The sequence below is a fragment of the Marmota flaviventris genome, chromosome 2, assembly GCF_047511675.1.
Source record: "Marmota flaviventris isolate mMarFla1 chromosome 2, mMarFla1.hap1, whole genome shotgun sequence".
Taxonomy (NCBI): domain Eukaryota; kingdom Metazoa; phylum Chordata; class Mammalia; order Rodentia; family Sciuridae; genus Marmota; species Marmota flaviventris.
In genome coordinates, this window is record NC_092499.1 from 167,918,224 (window position 1) to 167,942,115 (window position 23,892).

The following is a 23,892-nucleotide window of genomic DNA, read 5'->3' on the forward strand; positions in this document are numbered from 1 at the left end:
GCTCAGTGATAGAGCAGTTGCCTAACATGTGCAAGAAAGGTCAAATACTGAAGAAGAAAAAAACGAGAGAAAGAGAGATAATAATGATTATTATAGAGATACAAATTATAGAGTGAAGATGGCTTACTATCTAAAATACATATTTCATTTTTAGCCATAATCATCTTCAGTGAGAACATACTGTCCAATGGCACTCTTCTTCCTCTTTAGAAAAAAAGAGGCCAAAAATATTGTCATTGCCATAATATAGACAGAGTAGAATATAATGACAAATTTGTCTAAAACAGGAAATTTTTAAAAATTGGATGATTTTCAAAATGAATTTTAATATGGAAATTGTAAAAATCGGAATTTTGAGAATAAAGAACAACAGACTTGATTACAACAGGGTATAAAGGACAATTACATTTTTAAATTCTGTCATCAAAAAAAAAAAAAAAAAAAACCTGCCACAAGTGCCAATAAACATGACACAATAAATTCTAATTTTGAAGCACCCCTGTGACAATGCTCAATTTTTAGAAAGTATCTACAAACTATCACAATGACAGATAAATCAGGTTTAAAACTTTTGAGCCAGAGAATAAGTAAAGGGAAGGGAAAACATGAGGGATCTGGTATGAATCAATAACCTTTTCACTTTGCATTAAGAAAACACTTGGCAAGTTGTTTAATGTTTAAATAAAATGAGCTAAGTCTGGGTCATATACAAAAAGGAGAGAAATACTGAATAACTTATGAGTTTGTTGGAAAATTTTGAAACAAAATGTGCATCAGAGACACTAGATGGTCTGACCCCAAACCTCATTCTGGGTTTCTCCCTAGCCGCTTCCAGTTACAGAACGCCACATGGCACAGTTCTGGCCAACAGGATGGAAGTCTCTTAGGTAGCACTCCCAGTAAAGTCTTTGTTTTTCCCACAAAAGGGGACTTCCCAATGGGCATACCTTTCTTTTCCCATTTGCCCTTTCCCAATTTCTTTCAGCTTAGGACATGCATGTGATATCTGGAAGTGTAACAGTCACACTACAGCCATGAAGCAGGAGGGGAAAAAAAAAAAAAAAAAACCCATCATGAGTTAAGGGGCGACAATACAAAAGACAGAAGCACTCCGGCTCCCTGATGACAGGTCTAATGCCAGATTTTGTTATAAAAGGGGGTGGGGGACAACAAATATACCTCTCAAATTAGATTTTCTGCTACTTTAATCATAACTACATAATAAAAGAGAATTAAGAGTAGTGTGTAAAATAATAGACTTACTACTGATGTATCCTAAACCAGAAGAGGACTTCAAGGTAGAAGAAAACAAAAAATTTAGGCAAAATCACAAGTCAGGAGTGTGGACAAATAAGATAAAGAAAATGTCAAGTAAAAAATATACTGAAGAAGAAATAAGTCCAATTACATCCATATTTGCAACACATGCCACCTATGAATAGGTATAGATTATTATAATTGGCAAAAAGAATAACAGAAGAACACACCTATTTGTCACTAAAGATAATGCACAGAAAGAACTGGAAAAGCAAGTGTTAAGCAAAAGAAAAACTCATGGAGAAATATTAACTCCAGACAAAATAGAATCTTAGAAAAAAAGTACTCACTAAAGATGAATACCTAATAACACAATATAAAAATTTGTGAGGATAGAATAATCATGAACATTTATTCTTAGAAACACTTCAAAATATATATACTACAAAAAACAAAATATAAAAAGAGAGTGACAAATCTATAATCAAAAATACTACCAAGGGCTGGGGATGTGGCTCAAGTGGTAACGCGCTCGCCTGGCATGCACGGGGCACTGGGTTTGATCCTCAGCACCACATTAAATAAAATAAAGATGTTGTGTCCACCAAAAACTGAAAAATAAATATTAAAAAATTCTCTCTCTCTGTCTCTCTCTCTGTCTGTCTCTCTCTCTCTTTAAAAAAAAAAATACTACCAAAAGCTGGGGACTCAGGCAAAATACCTGATCAATGAAATTAATAAATTAATAATTAAATTAATTGATCTGATATTTATGTAGAATCCTGCATTTAATAAATATAAAATGTCAGCCAGGCGCAGTGGCCCACTCATGTAATCCCAGTGGCTACAGAGGCTGAGACAGGAGGATAATGAGGTCAAAGCCAGCCTCAGCAACGGTGAGGCACTAAGCAACTAAGTGAGACCCTGTCTCTAAATAAAATACAAAACAGGGCTGGGGATGTGGCTCAGTGGTCGAGTGCTCCTGAGTTCAATTCCTGGTACCAAAAATAAACATATAAAATAAATAAGTACAGAATGTCAAATCTTTTCAATTGTATACTGAATATTTTCAAAAGCTGAACATGTGCCAGGTCAGATAGGAAGTGTCAGTAAATTATGTACCATAATGTAGGCAGCTAAATTAAAAATTGACAATATAAATGCAGGGGGAGGGTGTTTGTTTTTCTTGTAAGGGTCTACTAAGGGTCCTGAGCTACCTCCTCAGCTCCAAAAGTGTTCTTAAAAACTATTTCTTTGATAAAATAAGATGTAATCCTAAATCATATTGAAGAGCAAGTAACAATGAAAATCACATAATATTGAGACTTTGACAATGATGAAAGCACTATATATTCAGATCTACAACATCTAGCCAGGTGCAATGGAATCCCAGCAACTTGGGAGGCTGAGGCAAGAGGATCACAAGTTTGAGGCTAGCATCACAAGATGCTGTTTCAAGATGAAAAATAAAAAGGGCTGGGAATGTAGCTCAGTGGTAGAGCCCCCTAGATTCAATTCTCAGTATTAACAACAACAACAAAAAATATCTATAACATTCAATTAAATTTATACATCGGTATAAAATTACAGTCCATATTCTTTTTCATTGACAAATAATAATCTTATATCTTTATTGGGTACAATATAATGCTTTGACACATGTAAAAAGTAGAGTGATTAAATCAAGCTGATTAGCATAGCCATCACCTTATTATCATTCTTTGTGGTGAGACATTTTAAATTTACTTTTACCAATTTTCAAATATACATTATTATTAAGTATAATCATCATATATGTAATAGATCTCAACAACTTATTCTTCCTAATTGAAGCTTTGACTAACATCTCCCCATTCTTTCCTCCCCCTATTATTGAGTGCATTTTCTAAAAGACAAAAGACCAGAGTAAATTAAATTTATAATACAACAAATTATAGAAACTGGACTAGGATAAAGGGGCAAGGGAAGAAGAGAAAGTAAGAGGGAGGAAAAAACAGAAAAAGTATAACCTTAAATAAAGGATTTTTTAACAAGAGAAAATTAATTCTATGTCAAGATATTTGAAAACATGGATAAATGGCTGGTTTTCTATATTAATTACTAACAGACTCAAAAGAAATATTAAAATGTGTACAGACCAATATTGTTAAACAAACTGAACCAATAATCAAATGCCTGTGTTCCCATCCTCCACCCCAAAAGCTCAGGCACAGGCAATTTCACAAGAGTTTTACCAACTCTTCAGGAAACAGATGATCACAAACTATCAAAGAATCTTTAAAAAGCAGTGGTTTAGCTAGGTGCAGTGGCATATACCCATAATCCCAGCAGCTTGGGAGGTTAAGGCAGGAGGATCGCAAATTCAAAGCCAGACTCAGCAACTTAGCGAGGCCCTAAGCAACTCAGCAAGACCCTGTCTCTAAAATATAAAAACGGGCTGGGGATGTGGCTTAGTGGTTAAGCACCCCTGGATTCAATCCCAAAAAGGAAGTGGCTTACCTAATTTTGTAACAAAGATTAGTAACAAAGTCCAGAAAAAAAAAGAATGATAAAACTCATTTATAAAATAGTTTCAATAATCCTAAATTTTGACATTGGTAAATACAAGCCAACTTTATCCCAAAATAATAACATTGACAAAAATCAGAATATCTACTAATACAAAAAACCATATTAAAGAAAAATGTAATCATCACAGTAATTTTTTTAAAAAACCTTCAATAAAATTTAACATTCATGAGACCACATGGTGACAAATCAGACCAGTAGGAAACTGGTTTAAATAGAAAAGTGGTTATCTATCAAAGCCTAAAGCAAACACTGTTCTTAAAAGTGAGACTAAAATTCTTTACATTAAAGTCAGACACAGGACAAGCAAAATCATTTCATCTTCTTCTATTCCTAATTGTACTGCAGATCCTATGCAAGAGCCAGAAAATGAATATATAAGAACTGAATGAAGGGCTGGGTTGTGGCTCAGTGGTAGAGCATTTGCCTAGCATGTATGAGGCACAGTAAAAGTTCGATTCTCAGCACCACATGAAAATATAAATAAAGATATTGTGTCCATCCACAGCTAAAAATAAATAAATAAATAAACTGAATGAAAGTGATTAACTAACCTTATTTGTACATGCTGATTATCTACATAAAAAATTCCAAAGAATCTGAGAAACTACTAAAATAAGAGATTTCAATAGGGGTGCTTTCAACACCAATCTAAAAACTGAATAATTCTCCAAATCCTACTATAAAACAAAACAGATTTAATTTACAGTAGCAACAAAAACAAAATGCCTAGAAATAAGACTAATAAAAGATTTTGTTAAGGTCTCTATGGGCCTTGTTCAAAGATAAGACTAAGAATCATAAAATTGCAATGTTCCCCAATTAATCTATTAACTCGATGTTACTTGAATCAAAATCTCAAATTTTTAAGGAAGATCAAAGGCCCCAGAGTAGCCAAGACAATTTTGAAATGAAGCAAAAGGCAGAAGTACTTGTTCTGCTAGATTAAAGTATTATGAAAATGCTACAGTAATCAAAATCATTGTCAGTGGCATGGGAAGAGACAAAATATAAATAATACACAGGTTGAAAAGACATCTGTATCTATCTGAATCTTAATATATGGCAGAAGATTATTAGACATCAGTGAGGGAAACACTAAGTTGCTCTGGGACAACTGACTGTCCATTTGAAATTAAGAAAAGTAGATATCTATACACGAATCTAGATATACTCACCATTCATCAGGAATTCTTTCCAGGATTCCCTGAGGATACAGAAAGCTGCACATGACCAAGTACCTTAAATAAAATGGCAAAGAATTTGCATATAACCTACACACACTCTCTCCTATACTGTAAATCATCTCCAGATTATTTATAACTCCTCATATAATATAAATGGTAATTCTACTGTATTGTTTAGGGTACAAGAACATGAAAAAAAATCTGTGCATGTTTGGTACAAATGCAACCCCTTCCCCCGCCTCAAGTATTTTCAATCACAGTTGGTTGAATACATGGATGTGGAACTTGGACGGGATGACTGACTGTCCCAGGTGAATCAAAAATTTAATATGGGGTAAGGCTGTGGCTCAGTGATAGAGCGCTCACCTCACATGTGTGAAGCCCTGGGTTCGATCCTCAGCACCACATAAAAATAAATAAAATAAAGGTATCATTTCCATCTACAATCCATATATATATATATATATTTTTCTTTAAATAACATCATTAACATTAAAAATATATATAGAAAACAAAATTCTCAATTTTTCAAAAAGATAAAGAACACATTGTAGTTGGAAAGGTATTTTCAAGGACATCAAAGAGGAAGGAGAAGACATATTGATTCAAGTAAAAGAGAAGGTCTCTCAAGTTAGTCAGACAGAGGAAATGATTCAAGTAAAAGAGAAGGTCTCTCAAGTTAGTCAGACAGAGGAAAAGATTCAACTAAAAGAGAAGGCCTCTCAAGCTAGTCAGACAGAGAAAGAAAGTGTAAAACAGAAAAAGCCATCAGGGGGAAAGTTACAACAGGAGACTGCTACTAACACCTTTCTATCACCAGAGGGTGTAAGTGTCCAACCAACAGCACCACCTCTACAGGAGACTGCTACTAACACCTTTCTATCACCAGAGGACGTAAGTGTCCAACTAACAAGGCCACCTCCATATGCTGGGAGGTCCCCAACCCCCGCAGTTGATAGTTGGGATCCTGAGACAAGATCTCAAATATTAACATGCCCTGTATTTGAGGCAGGAGGGCAGCGATTTTACCATGTTTTAAATTTCAAAACAGTGAAGCAGCTAAAAGAGGCTGTAACAACCTATGGTCCTCAAGCACCCTTCACTGTAAGCATGGTCGAATCCATTAACAACTTGAATATGACGCCAGCAGATTGGGCTAATATGTGTAAAGCTGTGCTAAATGGAGGACAATACCTGTTATGGAAGGTTGCCAATGAGGAATTTTGCAAGGAGACGGCTAGGCGAAATGCAGCAGCTGGTTATCCTTAGAGAAATCTAGATATGTTGTTAGGAAAGGGACCTTATGAGGATCAGCAGCAACAAATTGCATATGATCCTGGTGTATATGCACAAATTGCTGTAGATGCAATTAAGGCATGGAAGACTTTACAAGGACATGGAGGTTTACAAGGTCAATTATCTAAGGTAATACAAGGAGCTAATGAACCTTATGCTGAATTTGTAGATAGGCTTATTCAAACAGCTACCAGAGTTTTTGGGAATACAGAACAAGCAATGCCATTACTAAAACACGTGGCTTATGAGCAAGCAAATCGTTGGTGCAGAGATATCATTAGACCATGGAAACATGAAGATTTAAACACATATATTAAATTATGTAGAGACATTAATGAACAAGAGCAAGTTGTGGCAGCTGCAGTAAAACAGGCTTTAGATGCCAGAGACATTAATGAACAAGGGCAAATTGTGGCAGCTGCAGTAAAACAGGCTTTAGATGCCAGGCCAAGAACATGCTACAATTGTGAACAAACAGGACATTTTAAAAGGAATTGCCCCATTGGAGGAGGGTTTAACAAAACTAGGTATCAAAGGAGTAGAATACCAGGTATTTGCCCACGATGCCATAGAGGGAGACATTGGGCTAATGAATGCCGTTCTCAAACCACCATAGAGGGTACTCCATTATCAAAAAACGAACAAGGACCAGGTGTTTATCCACGATATCGTGGAGAAAGGCATCGGGCTCCATTGCCAAAAAATGGACAGGGGGGCCCAATGCTCCGGGGCCCAAAACCACAAATATACGGAGCACTGGAGGAACCCAGCAACCCCATCAGGGTAGTGCCCAGGACACATTGTCCATCAGATCCCTCATCAGACAAACCAGAGGGAGCGCAGGGTTGGACATCTGCGCCTCCGCCAGAGCAGTACTAACTCCAGAGATGGGAGTTCAAATCATTCCCACAGGGGTGAAAGGACCTCTTCCCAAAGGAACAGTAGGCTTATTATTGGGACGCAGCTCTTCTACTCTAAAAGGACTTATGATAAGTCCTGGGGTAATTGATCCCGATTATGAAGGTGAAATAAAAATTATAGCCAGTTCTCCAAAGGGTATATCAGTAATTTCACCAGGAGATAGAATAGCACAGTTACTAATAATACCCAGCCTACATGATAAATTTTCCAGTTGTACTGTAGAAAGAGGTTCCAAGGGATTAGGCTCCACAGGTGTAGATTGGGCTATGCTTTCTTTAAATTTAGATTCTCGCCCCATGCTAAAACTAAATATTCAAGGACATGAATTTAATGGGCTACTGGATACAGGTGGAGACCTTAGCATCATCTCTCATCAAGAATGGCCAAAACATTGGCCATTACAACAAGCCACTCAAACGCTTCGAGGCCTAGGAGTGGCGACTAATCCCCTTAGAAGTGCAATGGTATTAGATTGGAAGGATCCTGAAGGATGTGAAGGAACTATACAGCCATATGTATTGGATCATCTTCCCGTAAATTTATGGGGACGAGATGTCCTAGATCAATTAGGTTTGACATTAACAAATAACATCAATCAAAATGCACCCACTATTATGGCTAGACAAGATTTTAGGAAAGGAAAAAGATTAGAAAAACAAGAACAAGGTATAGCAGCACCAATACAAATAGATCAAGGAACAGACAGACATGGGTTGGATTTTCAGAAAGGGCCACTGAGACAATAAAAATTACTTGGAAATCAGAAAGACCAGTATGGGTTCCTCAGTGGCCCCTGACTAAAGAAAAGATACAAGCCGCCCATGACCTGGTCAAACAACAATTAGCGGAAGGACATATACAACCTTCTGTATCTCCCCATAATACTCCCATTTTTGTCATCAAAAAGAAATCTGGTAAATGGAGATTATTGCAAGATTTAAGAGCCATTAATAATGAGATGGTTATTATGGGACCTGCTCAATCAGGGATTCCTCAATTATCTGCTTTGCCAAAAACCTGGTATGTTTTAGTTATAGATATTAAAGATTGTTTTTTTTCAATTCCAATTCATCCTGAGGATAGTCCACATTTTGCATTTACTATCCCTGCACTGAATCATGAAGGTCCTGATCAGAGATATGAATGGAAAGTACTCCCTCAAGGGATGGCTAACAGCCCAACTATGTGTCAAATTTATGTTAACAAAGTAATCCAGCCACTTAGAAATCAAAATCCTGAACTACAAATATTTCACTATATGGCTGATATATTATTAGCACACAAAGATAAAAACACATGGCTAGAATGTTATGCCACACTTACAAACTTATTAAAAAATTATAATCTAGAGATAGCAATAGATAAAGTACAATTAAATTTTCCAATTAATTATTTAGGAGTTCTATTATCCTCAACCATGGTCCGTCCACCAAAAATTCAAATACGAGTAGATCAACTCAAATCACTTAATGACTTTCAAAAGTTATTAGGAGACATAAATTGGATAAGGCCTTATTTAGGTATACCAACAGGAGAGTTGGGACCTTTATTTGATATCCTAAAAGGTCCATCAGATCCAAATTCACCCCGAATGTTAACGCCTGAAGCAAGAAAGGCATTAAAAATCATTGAAACATATATGGAAAATATGCATTTGGATAGAATTGATATAAGTTTGCCTTTATTATTTATTGTACTACCAACAAAAAATATTCCTACAGGAGTATTTTGGCAAGAAGGTCCATTATTATGGATACATTTATCTTATTCTCCTTACACTACTCTTACTAGGTATCCTGAGGCTGTAGGACAATTAATACTCAAAGGAATAAAAGCAGCAAAGGGAGTGTTTGGAATTTCTCCCAATAAAATTATTACTCCATATACTATGAATCAAATTGATGAGTTAGCTAATGAGTTAAATACTTGGGCAATAATCATGTGCAAATCTAATGTTTCATTTGATAACCACTTACCATCTAATCCTTTATTGTCTTTTTGGTCATTGCATCCTGTAATTTTTCCAAAAATGACAAGAAAAACACCTATCATGAATGCTCCAAATATATTCACTGATGGGTCAAATAATGGTACAGCAGCAGTAGTTACCCCTGATCAAACTTTTACGTTTTTAGTACCTAAACAATCAGCTCAAAAGGTAGAGCTTAATGCAGTTTTACAAGCTTTTGTGATGTTTAAAGATTCTGTATTTAATTTATTTTCTGATAGTCAGTATGTAGTTAATGCTATAGTATCTCTTGAAGATGCTGGTAGGATTTCCCCTTCTTCTACTGTTTTCTCTTTGCTTTCCACTATACAAAGTCTAACCTGGGACAGAAAAGATCCATTCTTTATAGGACATATCAGGGCACATACAGGATTGCCTGGAGCCCTTAGTTTGGGCAATGATTTAGCAGATAAAACTACACATGACATACATATTTTCTCTACATTAGAAGAAGCTATAAATTTTCATAAAAAGTTCCATGTCAATGCTAATACTTTACAAAAGCGTTTTAAAATAACTAAGGAACAAGCTAGACAAATAATAAAACAATGTCAAAATTGTGTGACCTTTTTACCACAAGTTAATCTTAGAGTCAATCCTAGAGGATTGATACCTAACCAATATTTGGCAGATGGACGTCACACACTTGCCAGAATTTGGAAAATTAAAATATTTGCATGTTACAGTTGATACTTCTTCTGGATTTTTGATGGGATCCCTTCATGCCGGAGAAAAAACTAAAGATTTTGCCACTGTGGGTGTTCCAAAACAGTTAAAAACAGATAATGCCCCTGGTTATACTTCTACCTCTTTTAAACAATTTTGCTCAACATTTGGCATTACTCATATAACAGGAATCCCATACAATCCACAGGGACAAGGCATAGTTGAAAGAGCTCATCAAACTATTAAAATGTACTTATTAAAGCAAAAAGAAGGAATTGGGAAGGGGTATATATTCCCCAAAGATAAACTTAAAATAACCCTTTTTACTCTAAACTTTTTAAATTTGGATTCATCAGGACTTAGTGCTGCGGAAAGGCATATGTGTCCAAAAAATGTGCATAAGCCCAAGGTACTTTGGAAGGATATTCTAACAGGACAATGGAAAGGTCCTGACCCAGTAATTGTCTGGAGTCGGGGATCTGTTTGTGTGTTTCCACAGGGAGAACAGCAGCCGATTTGGATTCCAGAGAGATTAACCAAGGTCCTGACCCAGTGATTGTCTGGAGTCGGGGGTCTGTTTATGTGTTTCCACAGGGAGAACAGCAGCCGATTTGGATTCCAGAAAGATTAACTAAAGCGATTTCTACAGACCAAAAAGAAGATGATTTGGCTCAAATCCATAACAACTGATATCCAAAACTCCAGTTTGGCTATTCTTACATCTGCAACAGAACCAGGATGCTTTTTTCAATAACTATTTTATTATTGCCCTTTGCCATATCATGAAGTTCTATTTTGTTTTTTGAGCTCATACAGACCTAGGTTAATGTTTTGCTGATCAGTTCTATTTTTTGACTATAGAGTTTTTAAACATTGCAATGGAGATTTCACCTGTAAAAAGTTATAAGGCCTTTACTATAATGTTATGTGTTGTATGTATTATATTATGTGTGCACACTTGTGTTTTGTGTTATATGTTTGAATGTATGTATGTCCATATATCATATATGATGAGCGCTCATGATAAAATGGATCCAAATTTTTTTTTCACGTGATTTATATGGTTTAATTTAAATTGGGTAAACAACTGTTGAGGATTGTTTTAATATGTAAACAAAAAAGAAGGTTAACAGATCTGTTTGTTTACTTTCACCTTTCCTTTTCATTATATTTAATAATTCTCTTGAAGACAATGTAAATTGTTAAGAAAATTGTTTTCTTTTAGTGCCTTCTGTAATGTTACATAATTTTTTCTTTAGCCATTATTGCCAGAATTCCTATCTTCATCCCAGTGCCGGTGAAGACAATGTAAATTGTTAAGAAAATTGTTTTCTTTTAGTGCCTTCTGTAATGTTACATAATTTTTTCTTTAGCCATTATTGCCAAAATTCCTATCTTCATCCCAGTGCGGGTGAAGACAATGTAAATTGTTAAGAAAATGGTTTTCTTTTAGTGCCTTCTGTAATGTTACATAATTTTTTCTTTAGCCATTATTGCCAGAATTCCTATCTTCATCCCAGTGCTGGTGAAGTCAAAGATAAAACCCATCTACAGCTTCTACAATAGCCATCACTGAACTGCTTGCAGAACTTGCCTGGACACATTGTGAGCTCACCTGTATGCATTGTGAACTATCTGTTGGTGCAGCGACTTGTGGTAGTGTTGGGGTATTTTTGCTGATGATGTCATTGGTGGTACAATTTTTCCAAAAGGAGCCGTCAATTGGCTTGGTGTATCTTCCTCCCTTCTGCTTGTCATGATCGTCCAGCTAAAATTTGGGGGCCAACAGAGGTGAGGCAAAGAACCTCACCCCCCCGCTGGTACAAAGACCTCTCCACAGGTGTGGCTGTATACTGGACTGGTAGTCAGTGACGGGTAAGATCCAATTGCAATGGTACCAACCTGAGGACCATATGTACTATTGGACAACCTAAGGCAGGCACGGTCCCTAAGCCACATGCTTGTTTAAACAGAGAGGGGGAGGTGTTGAGAGCCACAGCCGAAGGGGCCCCAGCAAACTTCCAGCTGCCAGCAAACTTCCAGCGGCCGGCTGATGATTGGCTCACAGCGGCCCCAGCAACATCTAGCTGATTGGCTCCTCTGCGGTGATGCTCATTGGGCTGTTTCCCTGCCCTTTCAGACCACAGAGCTGCTCATTGGGGGACTTTTTTGGCTCCGCCCACGTGACCCAGCCAATCGGCCTCAAGAGCAGGAGGATTGTGGGAGGTGGAGAGAAGCTTGTGTGGGAGAGAGAGGCTTGGGGGAAGCCGGTGGTGGCAGTTGAGGCTCTGAGGGTTTTTCCTGAGAGGCTGTTTTGTTTGGCGTGTGTGGTTCTAAAAATAAAGTTAGTTTCTTTTGACAAGTGGCTCCTGATTGTGCCCAGCCAGACTGCGGCATTCAAGGACATCAAAGAAGCACAAATCATAAGATTAATAAATCTGACTACATTATAATTTAAAAGTTCTTCTCAACAAAGACATCATAGAAAACATAAAAGGCCAAGTCACAGGTGAGTATTTCAACACATATAAGTAATACAAGCTCAGTATATAGGAGAATGGTTATATCAAATACTGCTGCAGGCTGTTTCTCCCTTTGCAGAGATTGTCTCTTCTACTGGAGATGGTCTGCATTCTCCCTGAATGTGTATTCCTTGCTTTCTCCCCAAAACTTCTTACTCTTAAGAAAGTCACATTCTCCCTCAAATGTTAATTTCTCACTCCCCACCCCCACCCCACAAAGACATCTCTCTCTTGGGATAGTCTGCATTCCCTTTTGAATGTATATCTGATTTCCTAAATAAATCTGTTTAAAAAAAAAAAAAGATGATCCCACAGAAGAATGAGTAAAGAACCTTCTACCGACAGAAGAAATAACCAACAGTGAGATCTCATTTCATACCATAATGGTAAAAGGAAAAAATTCTAGCAGTATCAAGAATTCCCAAGGCCACAAAGAAAAGGAAATTCTCATTCACAGTTGGTGAGCACGGAAAGTGGCACAACTACTATGGAGGCATGAACTACTATGGTGAAGCTGAGGAGGAGCAGTCCTCTGAAGCTTAACAATTCCATTCCTGGACATAACCCCTGGAGCAACCAACTCTTCTATTCAAAGCTCTTTGCTTGTGCAAATGCATATACATACACACATCACTACAAACTGCTAGAGATAGTATAAAATTGTGAAAAACTTAAATGTTCACCAGAGATAGGTAAATAAATGGCATATAGTTCAAAGAGGAAAACTATGCAACAGATCCATCACTAGAGCTAAATATATTCATGTAACTATATCCTGAAAACACAGCAATAAGTGGTAAAAGAAAACAGCATAATAATACTATGAAAGCATGAACCATTTAAATTAAGTTTGAAAATGTGTAAGACAATACCAAACATTGTTTATGGACATATCTGCTTCTAGAAAAATAATGGAACATATATTAGAAATAACAAATACCAAATTCAGGAAACTGTTATTTCTGGGGTGGGTGAAAAGTTATAGGTTGAGGAAATGTACACAGAATTTAATATGTATCCAATTTTTTTTTGTAATGATACTGATAATGTTGGGTGATGAGTTTCTGAAATTTTGTTAAAAAAATTATACCTCACAGTTTATATAAACATGATGTACATTCTTTGATATTTATCAAATTATTATATGACATAAATTTAAAATAAAAAGAAACTACTTCTAAAATTAAGAAAGAAATTTTCAGATATAAAACACACATCATGTTTCAGGAAAAAGGAATTTAGCATAATTGCTTAAAAGGCGGTTAGGTTCTAGAACTCAAGGCTTTCTGGTAAAAATCCAGGATCAGGGAGGAAATCCTGAGATGATCCATGCTTTGCCACAAATGACAATGGAGGCAAGTGTGGGAGACCAACCTTGCATGTGACTGAGTCACACTCCCTGGCCGGGTGCTGAGGCGCTCAGTCACAGAAATATGGCAGAGTTTTCCCCACCCTTCTTGGGTTCGAGGGTCGGTGTCTCGTGCATGGGTGTGTCTTGCTACAGTCCCATGGGTGAAGCTATGCTCACCTGTTCTTTGTAATATAACCCCTTGCCCTGTTCAGGGTAGAATCTTCTGGAAGTGCCTTGTGTGTGTCCCCTTTTCTTACTGGGACCTTGGGTGTGGCCTACCCAGGTGTCAGTCAACCTGCTGACAGTGGACATCATGAAGATAGACTCAGCCCCCTGAAACCTGACCCCTTGCCTCATTTGAATAGTTTCTCCTCAATAAAAGAGGTCAGCCTATGCTCTAGCTCTCTCTCTATTTCTGCGGACCCTTAAAGTCAGGGGAGCCGTCACAGTGACTCCAAACAAAAAGGTATTTGTGTCTCTTGTATGGTTATTTCTTGCAGCCCAGTTAGCCCAGTTTATCTGGAGTGACCCCTAAGCCTTTTAGTCGCAAGAACAGAAACCCAGCATCCAAGTCCAAAAGCTCTGAGGTAAAGAAATTTAGATCTGAGCAAGTGACACCCATGGAGGTTGCTAGCTCAGAACACAAGACAATGGTCAAAAAGGACAAAACACATCTCCTGGGGGAGAGGGTATCCTGGATCCCATCTGGAGCATACTTCTGGATCCAGCCCACTAAAGTAATGAGAATTGGGGGTAGAAGTGAAGGACCCAGAATCAAACACATTTACAGAAAGAAACACGATCACACAATATCGTAACTATGACTATAGAAACTAACCATCTGGGCTGTACAAACTAATGAGAAAATAAAGGGAAGTTGAGGGAGAAACAAGAGAAAACATAAAGGCATATTAACCTCATTTTCTTTAAGATGAGTTGATGGATCATACTGTGATTGACAAAATGTTATGATGTTAGATGTTTAAATTGGGGAATGAGTACAAGGGTGTTCCTTATGTTATTACCTATTTTGTCAAATATTTCAAACATTATTTTTTTAACTTTTTAAATTCTGATTTGTTATACATGATGGCAGAATGTAATTCATTTCATAGTACACATATAGAGCACAATTTTTCAAGTATTTTCACACCATTGTTATACATGTACTTAGGGTAATGATGTCTAACTCATTCCACCATCATTCCTACTCCCTTGCCTCCTCCTTTCCCCTCTGCCCTATCTAAAGTTCCTCCGTTCCTTCCATGCTCCCCCACAATCACTATTATGTGTCTGCATCCTCATATCAAAGAAAACATTTGGCTTTTGTTTTTTGGGGATTGGCTTGCTTCACTTAGCATTATATTCTCCAATTTCATCCATTTACCTGCAAATGCCATGATTTTATTCTCTTTTAATGCTGAGTAATGTTCCATTGTGTATATATGCCAAAGTTTCCCTATCCATTCATCTACTGAAGGGCATCTAGGTTGGTTCCATAATTTGGCTATTGTGAATTGTGCTTCTACAAACATTGATATGGCTGTGTCCCTGTAGTATGTTATTTTTAAGTCCTTTGCATATAAACCGAGGAGTGGGATAGCTGGGTCAAATGGTGGTTCCATTCCCAGTTTTCCAAGGGATCTCCATACTGCTTTCCAGATTGGCTGCACCAATTTGCAGTCCCACCAGCAATGTAGGATGTGGGGAAAATGGCACATTCAAACATTATTTTTAAGCATCAATTAAATCCATAAATGACTAAAGCAAGATAAGAGTCACTATTAAATTATGTAACAATTTGCTTTTTTAGAAAGTAGAGCCAATTGACTGCAAGGTGAGAGAATCATTGTTTGCGATGTGCTCTCCACTGTACTATCCTGAATGGGGAAGTAATGGGTGAATTATAAGGAGCTTGCTCAGAATTCTGCATAACCCTGGATACAGCCCTGTGAGTGTGTGAGGCCTGTGAAAGCCATCTGTGTTGTGGCAGAAAACACATTGAGAGCCACTGAATCAGAGCATTCAAATCCAAGAATGAATGCAAACTGGCTCTTACCACCAGGAGCCATGTTCACAGGAAGAAGGAAAATGGACAAAGACATTAAAATAAACAGCAAACAATGATGAAAAAAATAAAGAAATTCTAAGTTTGGCCAATAATCTCAAACTACAGACCCACAAATCTTTTCAACTTTGAATAGTAACAGCAACACAGATGGGTTGAGTTTTCAGCTCCTCACTCTCTGGGGTCCTCTGGAAAAGGCACAAAGAAATTAAAACAAAAACAAAAACAACAACAACAACAAAAAAAAAAAAACCAATAGAGCACCAGAAAAAAAAGGCACTGGGATTAGAGTCAGGACAATTCAAAAACTGAGTGACCAACCCCCAATAATGTGCTATTAGAGGATTCTTAATTTAAAGGGTGAGGGTGTTTTGTTTATTTTCGTGTTTTATCCATTCTTTTTTTTAAAAAAATGTTTTATTGGTGGACAATAATTACACATAATAATGGGATTCATTGTCATTTTATATATGATTCACACTTGACACTAAGAAAAACTGTTACAGGAATACACATGGCCAGATCAAGTTAACCATCTCCTTTGTCACCACTCCTCTGCAATAAGCCAGTGTGGAGACCTAGAACCAGCTTGAGGAGAGCTAGGCAAGGATCCAAAATGGAATCCTTTAACTACTGTGTTTTATTTGGGAACAAAATGAAATTATAAATAGTTATAAACAATTTTATATACTTACACAAAGAAAGTTCTAGGCTTAAAGAAAAAAAGAGACTTCCACTACTTCAAATGTTGAAATCATCTCCTTTCAAAACATGTTTTTAGGTTTACATGAGACTGTATGAAGGCCTTTCATCATGATGGTGTTTTTCAAAGTACGCTGTTCATAATCCATACAGGTGATTCATCAGAGCCTCTTTAGAATTAGATATTAACACTAAGGATATTTTTAGGCCCTTCCCTGTGTTTTAACTCATGAAAGACGCACAGGTGTGGGTATGGGTTGGGTAGAACGAAGCAAAGAAGAAAATTTAAACCAGACACTGGATTTAAACACTGCATATGTTAAAAACATCTTCAGAAGATAACATAGTAATTTTTAAGCTTCATTAAACATGTGAATAAAATCATTACCTTTAACTTGGCTGAATACAGTGAAACTGTACTCATGTTAATCATTTCTCTCCTCAGTACAAAGAAAACAGAAGGAACCATTAAGGCCAGTCCAGGCACACCCCAACATGGCTAATGCTCTTTTAAGTTCTTTGCCTGGACCTAACCTATCCCCTTGTCTTTTTATGGTAGCAGACTGAGGAGAAGGGACATTTCAGCAGAGCAATAAGTATGGAAGGGTTCTGAGAAAATCAGAGAGTGCCTCAGGACAGTAAATGGTATCAAACATTTCACATAGCTTGATTTTAAAGATTTCTTTCCTTTGAATCAAATATACAGACATACATATACACATACACACACACACACACACACACACACACCCCTATGTATTTTTTTTTTTAAGAAAGGACAATTTGTTACTTATTTTTTCTTAAAAAGCTTAAGGCATATTAAAAAAAAAAAGTACCCATTACAATTTAGGGATCAAGAGGAAAGAAAGAGGAAAAAAAATTAAAGAGGAGGTTCTGGGTGGCATTATTTCAACTGAAACTCTGTGGTTTCAGCTGCAGCTTTCATAGGAAAGACACTGGAGAAGAGGTTGGTAGTAGTTTCCTTCCTGCATTCCTCTGGGACAGCACCAACTACAGTATCTTGATTTTGCTACACCAGTGGACCAAGTGTACCCTGGAGACAAGCCAAAGGATAAAACCGACTCCACACCTAGCTCCTTGACTGATATGAACTCTGGTGTGACAATACTTCACCATGAGCAGGATACTGCTGTGCTACTATTTATGGAGGTGAGGTATCTAGCAAATACCTGAATGACCTGTATCTACATGGCAGGTTCCTTTGAGAAAACTAGAATAAGCCTGTGCAAGAAATCATTCTACACATCTAGGGAAGAACAGTCCATTAAATGACATCCAAAATATGCTAATCCCAAGCTAGTAGATAATAATGATTTGGTTTTACATTGTACTCATATACAGACTAGACATGCTGTCATTTGTTTAGTGTGTCAATTTGGAAGGGACAGCCTTGCCCAATATATTAGCTTAAGGGAAGTATCGCCAATGACTCCCCAATGAAAAGAACAGAATTGGGAACTGAAAAAAGCATATTCTTTGTGTATTTTAGCTATATTAAGAAATATAACAATTACTTGCTGAATATTGAATGCACTTTTTGAAGTATTAATCATCAAATGTCAGAGTGGGAAGGTCCTGACATCATCTATTCTGATACTTCATTTTACAAATAAGGAAGCAGAAGTCCAAGCGGTTGAGATGCCTGCTTTTGTGGCTTTGGGAGAATCAGGACTATATTAGCTTCCTGAGACTATCATAACAAAGTACCAAAAACTGGATGGCTGAAATCAATAGAAATTTACTGTCTCAATTTTGAAGGCTAGAAGTCTGTAATTAAGTTTTTGGCATGGTTGTTTCCCTGTGAGCTGTGAGGGGAATCTATTTCCATGCCCTCTTTCGGGGCTTCTGGTGGCCTTGATGTTCCACAGTTTGTGGATGGCATTCTCATTGTATACTCACATCACTTCTCTCTGTATGTATCTGTTTCTGTGCCCAAATTTCCCCTTTTTATAAGAACACTAGTCATGCTTGATTAGGGACCACCCTAATGACCTCATTTATCTCTTTTCAGACCCTTTTTCCAAATATGCACATATGCTAAAGTTAGAACACCAACATACCTTTTTAGGAGTACATAATAATACCTATAACAAGAGCTAGGAACATAACTCAATGGCCTTTCACATTCATAACATTTTTCTGCTCCTTGGACATTGTGGGGTCCACAAACGATAGACCCCAATTAAAAAGCCAGACATGACTTTCACCTGTAAGTTCATTTTCTTGTAAAAGACAACAAAACATTTAACCACCAGGAAAACTACTATCCCATTTGGTCATGAATGTTCACCAATGTTTAACTTCCTCTTTCATACAAATGCCCAAAATATTATTGCAATAGGTTTGTCCTCATCTCTAAAATGTCCAGTATTCAAAAGAGGAGAGTATGTGGATATATGACCATGGAGGAACCAAACATTAAATTTAATATTCCTTATTGCTCAAGATAGCCCTTTTCATGCACTTTAGCCTGCAGAGAAAAGCAAATTCAGGTGTAGAGTTTTCTTGAGATCTGGAGGGCCTAATATTTCCAATGGGCTTCAGTTTCTTTCTGCCACCTGACTGATAACACCAAGAATGGTCAGAGGTACTGAGGCTCCCCAGCTCAGCTGCGGTATCTGTGTTTCAGGTTAGTGGTCTTTTGCATCAGCCTCTGTTTGAACTATTCAATCATCACTCGCTCTGCTGCCTAAGTATTCTTGAATATGAAAATCACTGTCACATTGTCTCACTATTTTCCATTATAAATTAATGACATCTGTAATACTGAGTCATAAAAAGTCTATCCAAAGAACTGTATTAAAAATTACATGGAAGTGATTTCTCTAAGTGGCCTCTTGACAAACACATTACCCACCCTTTCCATTAAGGAGGCCTTAAGAATTCTAGTCTACAGCTGGTCTTGGAAAATTAGGAATTACATTTTACTGCACAAGATCTAACAAGTTATTATAGACTGGATGCCGATTTTGTTGTTTTTAACCCTCAAAGAGCTATTGTCTTAAGAAATTATTTTCAACAGAGGACAGACATTTGGAGGAGAAGGACATGTAAGCTACTCTAACTCAATTCTCTGATTACCTACTGGGACATTAAGGCCCAAAGAACTGGAATAAGAATCAGTTGATCAAAGGAACTAATAATCAGTGCTCACTTGTACCCTTATTTGAGTACTGGAAAGAAACAAGTTTGAATGCAGAGATCTGGGCAGAGCTTTGTTCTAATAGGAAAATGTTCTTTCAGATTAGAATCCTTTGAAAAGAGCAATTTTTGTATGTTCTAAAAAAAATGTGAGGGTTGAAAGTATCATGTAACTAAATTGATTTCAAGTAGTGTTTAAGGGACTATTAATTACCTTAGACTTTGCATACAGGGATATTGAGCAGCTCCAGCTATAGGCAAGATGTAAACAACACTGACCTATTTCATATGAACTGACTGTGGTTTCTATCTATATTCCTTCCTTGCAATTCATCCAAACTTATGACTTAAATGCTTATGTTCATATACATCAGCCCACTAAGCTTCTTTCTCCTATTAGGGATTAAAATTTGTACTGGGATGTTTTGAGAATTAAAGAAAATATATAGGCAAGTGCCTGAATCAGGTTACATCGCTTTCAGTTTTTGTTCTCAGCAGAAGGCAATGCCTTCTCTTCCTTCCCAATTCCAGTAACATTTCATTGCTACCTTTCTAACAGTCTAACCAGCCTTTCCACAGTATTTCCTCATTTCTGCACCACTATGCATAGTATATACCATCAGTGAACTCCTGACTGAATGTTCCAAATAAAATGTTGTTGTTCTTATTTGTAAGACTGTGTTAAAATCCCTACCTACTAAGAAAAAAAAAAATGTGAAGAGTTGATAATTCTTTTGCAAAGGTGTCAGGAAATTAGAAAATGGAGCAAATAAATATAATAACCTCTTATTATATAAGACTCTTACACACAGAGATGCAAAATCCATACCATCCATCTAGTCAATTAGCAACTAGTTCACAAATTTCAATTTAATCATTTTTTGACTCAAAAACTCACTGATTTACAAATGCCTAAAAACAGAGCCTGAGGGGGATTTAATAAAGTCCATGGACAATCTGCAGCCACTCTTTCCATCTAATCCCTTTACTCATTTTCCCCTTGGCTTCAGTCAGCCCTGCTTCATGGTCCCCATACAACCCACTTTCATTTGTACTATGCAGTCTTTGTGCGCATGCACCATCCTTGGGTGGATTCTCCTGTTTTTCATCAGAGATTCGGGTATATTCATCTGGGTACCACCAACTCTACAGGCCTTTTGGAACAGTCTAAGCCACTACTGTCCTCTTATTTAGGCATTACCTGGACAATTTAAATACTTGGGATTATATAGCACCCTATTGTTGGCTATCGTTTTCATATTGGCATGGCTTTTAAGTATCTGAGTCTGTTTTCTGTTTAAGAAAATAACTGAGACTTGGAATTTATTTTTTTTTTTAATAAAGAAGTTTACTTAAGCTTATGGTTCTACAGGCTGGGAAGTCCAAGAGCATGGTGCTGGTGTCTATTCAGCTTCTGGTGAGGGCCTCATATTGCGTGTGCAAAAAGACCAAAACACACAAGGGGGTATCCTCACTTTATAACACCTGCCCCCACAAGTAACTAACTTAGTCCCACCGGAGCAAGAACTCTGTCCTACCAGATGCCATGAAACCATTCAAACAACTCCCACTAGGCCCCAACTCCCAACACTGCTGCATTCAGGACCAAGCTTCAACGTGAGTTTGGTGGGGACAAACCATACTGAAACCACAGCAGTATCCCAACTAACTTGTTCTTTTCTTGAGGATGAGAACAACATTCTACTTATTCTATCATTCTAGTCTTTTGTATATTACGGAGTATTAGTAATATACAAAAGACTAGAGACATTAAAAGGAATTCATAAGACATAGGCCTTCCCTCAAAGACCTCACAATTCATCTCCCACAGTGCCTCACAAAGTGAGGAGCAGACCAAGGTCTTCACCCACCTGATTTCTGAAGGCTTGACCTATGGGAAGCTTGCCATATGTCTTTTTTTCTACCACTAACTGGTCACCAGAGTGGTGAGCGCCCAATAAATACTTCCTAAATAAGTGAATGTAACTCCTTGCCAAAAATTGTAAAAGTCATTTCTAAATTCCTTTGGTGACAATATATCTACTTTTATAAACTAAAAAACTTAAGATTTGACTCTACTAGACTACATTCTACCATGAGTGTGAATAAATAAAGGGCTAGCTCACTGTCGGTGTGGAAAAACTATTTCCCTCACTCACCCTAGGTTCATGGCTGAGGCCCTTATAGCAAGAGACAGATTAACTAGAGAAAAGCATAGAAATTTATTTAATACAAATTTAACCTGATATAGGAGCATTCATATGGAAATGAAGTCTTGAACAAACAAGTAAACCTGTGTTTTTTTATGCTAGGTTTGATGTAGAAGTGGATAGTCTTGGAAAAGTATTGCTGGATAAAGAAAAATGATCTTATGGTAATAAACTGGAGGAAAGAGCAAGGCATGTTTGTTCAGGTTGTTCTCTGTGACCCTTTGTCTTCAGAGATAAGGATGTTCTTTTCCTCTGGGTATAGGGAGGGCACTTCTCCAGTAAAGGCTTATGACCTGCTTCAGGAAAGGATCAGAAACTCCTTCCTAGGTTTTATGACCTGCTTCAGGGGAGAAGGGTAGGGGAAGGTGAGAGTGACCTTCCTACTTCTGCTGTTTTCACAATTGGCAACATGCCACATTTTGGGGTAGCATCTTCTAAACCCTATTATCATCACAGAATCTTTTTGGAAAAGCATTACTTTAAAATATTTCCCTTTTTGCTTCTGGTTTCTTTTAGTCAGGAATTAATTAAATCCAACTTGCATTTTTAAAACACTCTGGTAGGACTTTTTCATTTATGAATCACTCAGTACTATAGAATATTCCTGATAATCATTTCGTTTGCTAGTAAAACTAAAGAGGAAAAAACTAACCCATTTCACACTAATTATAAAATTATTTCCTTGATGTTACTTCTCCATCACAATAAATTAATGAACAAATAAATATGAACAGTGTATGGTTGGGACTAGAGAATAACTGTCATCTTGAAAATTCTTAGTAAGACCTCTAATTCTGGAAAAAAAGCACATTGAATAAACACACTTTTTAATAAACAGCTTTGGTCTGGAAGTGTAACTCAGTTGTTCACCACATGCTTAGAGAGGGTCTAGGTTTGATCTCCATCAATACAAACATAAATAAATAAATAACAGCTTTATTGTGGTAAATTGGCATATCATAAGTTCATCTGTCTTACATTTCCAGCTTGATGAGTTTTAGCAAATTTACAGTTTTAGAGCATTTCAATCACCTCCCAAAAAGTTCCCTCAGCCATTTGTCCCCTCTTGTAAATATGCTTTTCTTTCCTTCCATTGAGTGGGAAATGGCTATTTGGGGAAGCAAAGGTTAATAACAAGGAGGGCATCCAGATCTAGCCCAGCCCTACATGTCCTCAGTAAGAAGCAACCTAATACAGGAGCTCTGCCATAACCTCAGAAGAGAGTAGGACTCCATCAGATTGACATTTTTTTATCCCAATACTGGGAAGAAGGAATCAAGCTCCCACAAGTAGGAGAAGCAGTCTGATCCATCTGACTATTGTGAAATACCCCAATGAGACTACTCTTCAAAATGAAGTCAGAAACCTAAGGTACACTGTCATCTTTAGAACCTAATGTACCCAACATTAATAGTTTCAATATCCATTCTTGTAATGGGAAAATCCACATTAATTCCCCGATAAGATCTCTGTTGTACTTGTAACAATATTTCTTAAGACTTACACTGAAGACTGAAGGAAAGAGATAAGACTCTTCTGGTTTTGTATGAAATTACTAATAGTACTGAAATCTGGAAAAATCTACCATTCACTTTTTGAAACCAGCAGTGATTTTGAATATCACTTAACTTAAAATTTGTCCACAATGTTGAAGATGGGTTAATGAATGGGTACATCAATGTTCATCATATTCCTAATAGTTTTAAGTTTTTCTAGAGATTTTCTTTTAAAATCTATACACACACACACCCACTCTTCATGATCCCTGAAGCAAGAGGCTAATTTATATAAATTTTACAGAAGGCGCTCTTCTCTGGATATTTTTTTTTTTTTTTTTAAAGTTCAGGGGACTTTTACCACTGTGCTAAATCCCCAGTCCTTTTTATTTTTTACTTTGAGACAGGGTCTTACTAAATTACCCATGCTGGCCTCAAACTTGCCATCTTCCTATCTCGGCCTCCTAAATTGCTGGGA

General features: G+C 37.0%; 1 protein-coding gene across 2 annotated transcripts in view; it reads right to left on the reverse strand.

Moving 5' to 3' along the window:
* The window catches only part of Slx4ip (SLX4 interacting protein), a 203,941-nt gene that overhangs the window by 144,839 nt on the left and 35,210 nt on the right, over positions 1-23,892 (reverse strand). The window contains exon 2 of one of the 2 annotated variants that reach the window (XM_071608728.1): positions 5,004-5,066. The exons of the other annotated variant lie outside the window; for it this stretch is intronic. Coding sequence (XP_071464829.1) covers positions 5,004-5,006 — 3 coding nt within the window. The 5' untranslated portion in view covers positions 5,007-5,066. The remainder of the gene's footprint in view (positions 1-5,003; positions 5,067-23,892) is intronic. 2 annotated transcript variants of the gene reach the window in all.